The following is a 7,137-nucleotide window of genomic DNA, read 5'->3' on the forward strand; positions in this document are numbered from 1 at the left end:
ATCTCTTGACCTCGTGATCCACCCGCCTCGGCCTCCCAAAGTGCTGGGATTACAGGCTTGAGCCACCGCGCCCGGCCAGATACCCGGACTTTTATGAGTTGAAACTCTGAATCAGAGAGTCCCAGTAGCTGGAGTTTGCAGGGCAGGGAGGTAGAGAGAAGAGAGCTGCACAGGGAAAGAACCCTGGATATCCACAGAGGGTCTTCCTCTGGTGTCAGCAGACCACCAGTGAGCACAGGCATGTGAGGAAGCTACCCAAGGCCAGGGAAGGACATCACCGCAGCAGGAGAGGATGAAAGGTGACTCCAGTATGCAAGCAGGACAGGGACTAGCAGCTGTCGCCACCCACCAGGATAAAGCAGCTCATATTCACCTGGGCAGCATTGGCCAGGGCACCCTGAAATGGTGTTTGCTGCCTCCATAGTGGGGAAACTGAAGCCTACAGTAAGAGCTGCTCCAGCCCCATGCAGCACATCTTCAGAGAAAGACTAAAAAGGATCAAACCGTTTCCATGTTTTCTGAGGATACAAGTAGTTGTACGTCTTTCTTTCCACTCTCAGAAAATCCAACTGAATCTACCAAAGAGTCCTAAGACTGAGTTCAGCGTATTTACAGGGAGCCAACTCCTTCCCCCAAACACTAGTCAATTGACCCAGCACTTTTTTCACTGATTGTTAGAGGAAAGAAGCTCATGTTAGATTTAAAATTCAGGAAAAAAAAATTAACGCTAAACTTGCAAAAATTATATGGTGTATATTACAGTTACACGTTTATTACTATTAACTTCAGGGGAAATCAACTGTACATAAATGCAACTTTAAGGAAGGATTCCAAAATGTTGACAGTAGTTGATGCTGAATGACAGAGCCCAGCTGATTTTCATTTTCTTCCATTTCCTACATTGTCTTCAATTTCCTTGGATATCTGAATTCTAGAACCTCCCCTGTAACCCAAGCACAATGGCTAGAATATTGGGAGGTGCTGTAGCTGAAAATAAACTCAGACTCAGTTTTATTTTCTGTGGTAACAAACATTTAAGAACCAGATCAAACAAGGGGCCCTGAGCACCCACAGGCCAGTACAGGCCGACCATGAGGCTTTCACAGTAAAGCAGCAACTGTGGGAACTCCTGCCCTAGGGAGGAGTGTCCTACCTAGGGAGACGCAAGATTAGCCCTCACCCCATTTTCCCAGGCCACGCTTAGCGAGGAACGGGGGGCCCAAAGCGCTGCATGGTCCGCAGCACCAGGGAAAGCTGGTCGAGAAAGTTGATGACGGAAATTCGGAGCAGACGACAGTCTTCAGCTTTCCAGCGGCTAAAAGTGAGGGATAAAGAAAATCAAATTGGAGGTGGCAACACCTGGTCCGTCACTATGCCGCTCAGGCACCCATTACAGCAAAGCCTCAGGAGCCCACGACACAGCCCCTCAGGTGGAAACCAGCCCGGCGCACCTGGCGCTCCTTAGGGTTCATCCATTGGTGCCCCCCATGTTTCCATCGGTCGCCTCGCCCAACTCCAGCCCCTTTCAGAACTTACACGGTCAGGATCCTGCCGCTCACTGTGAGATCCTTCCCAATCACCCTTTGGTGGGGCTCGGCATCTGGAGCCAGGGACCCATGGGCGATTTCCGCCTCCAAGGGGGTAGGGAAAGGCACGCTAAGGGTGCTGGGGGGCATTCGGTTAAGGTACCATCTGATACGACTTTGCCTATGTCTCAGGCCTTCTTGATCATCTGAAGCCCCCTCTCAGGTCACCCCGTCTAGCGTCACCCGCTTTACTCCTCACGTGGCCCAGGTCACCGTTGGCAGGTCTTCTCTCCTTCCATTTCTATTTCTTCCCCTCCTCCGAGCACCCCTGCCCGTCTCCCCGGGTGCCCGCCCGCCCTCCTTTCTTTCTCCCCGAGTCCAGCCCTAGCCGCAGCGCAGGTAGCCGCCAGCCTGTTCCCCGCCTCCCCTTGGAAAGGATACAATGTGTGCGGCCGCATTCCTGAACCCCTGGCCGCAGATGCGACGTCTCTGCCAGGACCTGGCGGGTGCGGTGGGGAAGCTCCCTCGGCTGGAGCTGCCGCTGTGTCCACGCCCCCAGGGCAGCTGTGGCCACCCTGGCCATCCCCGCCAATTGCGCCTCCGCCGGCGTGTGCATCCGCGTGCCGCATGACCGCCGTCGCCACGCCGCTCCGACTCCACCCCCGAGGCGGAGGCCCCACGCCCCTGTCTCCCGGTCCCCCTCCCGAATCCCCGCCCCCTGCGCCCGACTCCGCCCACACGCGCCGGCGCACGTTCTTGGGGAGCCTTCCTGGCGCGTTGTCAGTTCCCGCCAAGCGGCCTGCCGGAGGCCTTCTGAGACCGAGTCAGCGGTTGAGAGGCAGCGGTCTCCTCCAGAAACTCTGTCCCTTCACGCGTAAGTCGATCCCAGGCCACCAGTGCAAAGTGACCCACAGTCAGTCAGGCCCCAGGAAGCCAGCCCTGACGGGGTTTTGAAGACCCGGTGGTCTCCTAGCCCAGAGACGCACCCTGCAACGCTCCGCCCCTAACTGCGTCTTGTGACTCCAGCGCGCCTGCGCAGGCAGGGCCTGCGGCCTCGGCCCTGCAGGCCCCAGTGAGGCTCGGGGGTGTCTGGGCGCTTCCCGTCCTGTTTCTTACCCGTTCCCAAGATCCCCAGGAGATGTGGCACTAACGTCCATGCAGCGACTCGCGGATGGACGGTGGCTGGGTCTGATACCCCCCCACAAGGATACTGCTCTTGCCCACCACCCCATGGTCCAACCGAGGGGGCTTCACAGTGGACGGCGAATAGTCCGATTTGCATTTTAGAGGAGGCATTTTAGAGCGGGGCGGGGGCGCTGTACGGAGCGGGAGCCTGTCAGCAGAAGGCCTGCACGGAGGCGAAAAATGACGGCCTTGAACGCAAGTATTGGCGGTGTGCCTAGGTCTCATATAACGTGGAAAATCAGACTGCACAACTATGACTATGAAAATGCCACTTCAGGCCGGGCGCAGTGGCTCACGCCTGTAATCCTAGCACTTTGTGAGGCGGAGGTGGGCGGATCACCTGAGGTCGGTAGTTCGAGACCAGCCTGGCCAACATGGAGAAAACCTGTCTCTACAAAGAAAGAAAGAAAGAAAGAAAGAAAGAAAGAAAATGCCACTTTAGATCAGGCGAACTGCTCCCACCTGTAATCCCAGCACTTTGGAAGGCCAAGGGAGGAGGATCACTTGAGCCCAGGAGTTCAAGACCAACATGGGCCACATAGTGAGACCACATCTCTACAAAAAATACAAAAGTAAATTTTCTTTTCTTTCTGTCTTTTTTTTTTTTTTTTTTTAGAAACGGGGTCTCGCTATGTAGTCCAGGCTGAAGTGCAGTAGCTGTGCACAGGCGCAGTCCCACTACTGATCAGCACAGGATTTGACCTGCTCCTTTTCCGACCTGGGCCAGTTCACCCCTCCTTAGGCGACCTGGTGGTCCCCAGCTCCCAGGAGGTCACCATATTTATGCCGAACTTAGTGCGGACACCTGATCAGCATAGTGCACTACAGCCCAGAACTCCTGGGCTCAAGCGATCCTTCACCCTCAGACTCCCGAGTAGCTGGGACTACAAGCGCGCGACACCGTGCCTGGCCAAAAATAAATTTTAAAAATTAGCTGGGCATGGTGGAGCGTGCTTGTAGTCCCAGCTACTTGGGGGACTGAAGAGGGTGGATTGCTCGAGCCAGGAGTTCAACACCAACCTGGGCAACATAGTGAAACCCCGTCTCCAGAAAAAAATGCACACCTGTGGTCCCGGCTACTAGAGAGGCTGAGATAGGAGGATAACCTGAGCCCGGAGGCAGAGGCTGCAGTTAGCTGTGATCACCCCACTGCACTCCAGCCTGGTTGATAGAGCAAGACCCTGCCTCAAAAAATAAAAAAAGGCTAACTTAGTCTCTTACTGTACACATGTAGAGAAATCCTAGAGCATACAGCAACATGTAAATCCTCATGATCTCAGCATAATAGGATGGGGGTGATTTTAATTTCCTTTTAGTTTTCCCTCCAATTTTTCCAAAGTGGGTTTTTATGACATTTACAGTAAAAAAAGAAGTATTAGCTGGGCGTGGTGGCTCACGCCTATAATCCCAGCATTTTGGGAGGCTGAGGCAGGTGGATCACGAGGTCAAGAAATTGAGACAGCCAGGCGCGGTGGCTCACGCTTGTAGTCCCAGCACTTTGGGAGGCCGAGGCGGGTGGATCACGAGGTCAAGAGATCGAGACCATCCTGGTCAACATGGTGAAACCCCGTCTCTACTAAAAATACGAAAATTAGCTGGGCATGGTGGCACACGCCTGTAGTCCCAGTTGCTCGGGAGGCTGAGGCAGGAGAATTCCTTGAACCCAGGAAGCAGAGGTTGCGGTGAGCCGATGTCATGCCATTGCACTCCAGCCTGGGTAATAAGGGTGAAAACTCTGTCTCAAAAAAAAAAAAAAAAAAAGTATTGGCCAGGCGCGATGGCTCACACCTATAATCCCAGCACTTTGGGAGTCTGAGGCGGGCGAATCACAAGGTCAAGAGATCCAGACCACCCTGGCCAACATGGTGAAACCTCATCTCTACCAAAAATACAAAAAAAAATAGCTGGGCATGGTGGTATGCACCTGTAGTGCCAGCTACTCAGGAGGCTGAGGCAGGAGAATCTCTTGAGCCTGGGAGGTGGAGGTTGCAGTGAGCCAAGATTGTACCACTGCACTCCAGCCTGGGCAACAGAATGAGACTCCATCTCAAAAAAAAAAAAAAAAAAATTTGCATGGGATCACATCTCTGGTTAAAACCCTAGAATGATTTCTTTTTGCACTTGGAATAAAGTCCAAACTCCTGCTATATCTTATAAAAGTCCAATGTGACCTAACTCCCAGCTCCTTCTCTTGCCTCTTGCCCCACCTGCCTTCTCCCTCATTCTTTGTGGCCTCTGGGACCTTCTCTCTGCTTCCGACCAAGGGCAGCCTGACCCCAGCCCTTTGTACTTACTCTTCCATTTATAAGACTGTCCCCAAACTTTCCCATGGATAGCTCCTCCTCATTATTAGGACCTTGGCTCCAATGTCACCTCCAAGAGCCCTTCAGGATCACTAGTGTAACTCAGCACCCGCAGGCATTCTTCATCACATTTGCCCATTTCAATTTGCTATAGAGTATTTCTTTCCTCCCTCTCCTCCCTCTTTCCTTCTTTCTTTTTCTTTTCTTTCTCACTTCTTCTTCCTCCTTCTTCTTTTTTTTTTTTTTTGACAGAGTCTCGCTCTGTTGCCCGGCTGGAGTGCAGTGGTGTGATCTCAGCTCACTGCAACCTCTGCCTCCCACGTTCAAGCGATTCTCCTGCCTCAGCCTCCCAAGTAGCTGGGACTATAGTTGTGTGCCACCACACCAAGCTAATTTTTGTATTTTTAGTAGAGATGGGGTTTTACCACGTTGGCCAGGATGGTTTGATCTCTTGACCTCGTGATCCGCCCACCTCAACCACCCAAAGTGCTGGGATTAAGGTGTGAGCCACCATGCCCAGCCCTTGGCATTTTTTTTTTTTGAGACAGAGACTTGCTCTGTTGCCCAGGCTGGAGTACAGTGGCACAGTCTCACTCACTGCAACCTCCACTTCCTAAACTCAAGTGATTATCTTGCCTCAGCCTCCCAAGTAGCTGGGACTACAGGTGTGGTACAGCTGTGTGCCACCATGCCCAGCTAATTTTTGTAATTTTTTTTGTCCCCAACCCCTAATTTTTGTATTTTTGAGGTGGGGTTTCACTATGTTGCCTGTGCTGGTCTCCAGCTCCAGGGCCCAAGCGATATCCCACCTCGCCTCCCAAAGCGCTGGGATTACATGCATGAGCTACCGCGCCCAGCCATATAGTATTTGAATAATCTGAAATTACCTTCTTGTTCTGTTCACTTCTTGATCATTCATCGAATCTCCAGTACCTTTGTTTTTCTTCAATGCTTAGGATGGTATAGTATATATCATAGGTAGTTTGTTGCTTCTTGAATGAAACAGACTATTTTTTTTTTGAGACAGTTTTGCCCTTGTCACCCAGGCTGCAGTGAAGTGGTGCAATCTTGGCTCAATGCAACCTCTGCCTCCTGGGTTCAAGTGATTCTCCTGCCTCAGCCTCACAAGTAGCTGGAATTACAGGCATGGACCACCACACCTGGCTAATTTTGTATTTTTAGTAGAGACGGGGCTTCACCATGTTGGTCAGGCTGGTCTCGAACTCCTGACTTCAGGTGATCTGCCCACCTTGGCCTCCCAAAGTGCTGGGATTAGGGCCTGAGCCACTGCACCTGGCCTTTTTTTTTGTTTTTGTTTTTGAGAGACAGGGTCTCATTCTGTCACCCAGGCTGGAATGCAGTGACACAATTGTGGCTTGCTGCAACCTCGACCTCCCTGGGCTCAGGTGACCCTCTCACCTCAGCCTCCTGGGTAGGTGGAACTACAGGCGTGCACCACCATACCTGGCTAATTTTTGTATTTTTTGTAGGGACTGGGATCTCTCTATGTTGTCCAGGCTGCTGTCAAACTCCTGGGCTCAAGCTATCTGCCCACTGTGGCCTCCCATTGCACCTGGCTGCCTATTTTTTTTTTTTTTTTTTTTTGAGACAGAGTTTTGCTCTTGTCGCCCAGGCTGGAGTGCAATGGCGCGATCTCAGCTCACTGCAACCTCTTCTTCCCAGGTTCAAGCAATTCTCCTGCCTCAGCCCCCCAAGTAGCTGAGATTACAGGCATGCATCACCACACCTGACTAATTTTGTATTTTTAGTAGAGACAGGGTTTCTCCGTGTTGATCAGACTGGTCTCAAAGTCCCGATCTCAGGTGATCCGCCCACCTTGGCCTCCTAAAGTGCTGGGATTACAGGTGTGAGCCACTGCACCCGGCCTTTTTTTGTTGTTGTTGAGATGGGGTCTTCCTATGTTTCCCAGGCTATTCTGGAACTCCTGGCCTCAAGCAAGCCTCCCACCTCAGCCTTCCAAAGAGGGTGGGATGACAGGTGTGAGACACCATGCCCAGCCGTCTATGTTTACATTGTTCAAAAGTCAAAACTACATTAAAAAAAATTTATATATATTATATATATATATATATAAAATATATATATATATATATATATATATA

The 7,137-nt window shown here is 51.6% G+C and overlaps 1 protein-coding gene across 2 annotated transcripts; it reads right to left on the reverse strand.

Moving 5' to 3' along the window:
• Window positions 1-706: 706 nt before the first annotated feature.
• Window positions 707-2,529, reverse strand: LAGE3 (L antigen family member 3). Of its 2 annotated transcripts, XM_032273473.1 has the most exons (4): window positions 1,968-2,529; window positions 1,537-1,665; window positions 1,181-1,315; window positions 707-943 (listed from the first exon to the last, which is right to left on the reverse strand). In XM_032273473.1, exons 1-3 carry the CDS (start codon window positions 2,153-2,155, stop codon window positions 1,201-1,203), a joined length of 432 nt encoding a protein of 143 aa, XP_032129364.1. In that variant the 5' UTR covers window positions 2,156-2,529; the 3' UTR covers window positions 707-943; window positions 1,181-1,200. The 2 variants fall into 2 exon arrangements, with proteins under 2 accessions (XP_032129364.1, XP_032129363.1); XM_032273472.1 differs by having other exon boundaries at window positions 707-1,315; window positions 1,968-2,528.
• Window positions 2,530-7,137: the final 4,608 nt, after the last annotated feature.

The sequence above is a fragment of the Sapajus apella genome, unplaced genomic scaffold, assembly GCF_009761245.1.
Source record: "Sapajus apella isolate SASKATOON/1434 unplaced genomic scaffold, GSC_monkey_1.0 scaffold3511, whole genome shotgun sequence".
NCBI classification, from domain to species: domain Eukaryota; kingdom Metazoa; phylum Chordata; class Mammalia; order Primates; family Cebidae; genus Sapajus; species Sapajus apella.

Bases quoted from the DNA above. Each gene is read 5' to 3' on its own strand.
- LAGE3 (XM_032273473.1), bottom strand. From the start codon at position 2,155: ATGCGGCACGCGGATGCACACGCCGGCGGAGGCGCAATTGGCGGGGAT. The intron at 1,666-1,967 runs GTATCCTTTCCA...AATGCCCCCCAG, and splicing joins GGAATGCGGCCGCACACATT to CACCCTTAGCGTGCCTTTCC. The intron at 1,316-1,536 runs GTAAGTTCTGAA...CCTCACTTTTAG, and splicing joins AGCGGCAGGATCCTGACCGT to CCGCTGGAAAGCTGAAGACT.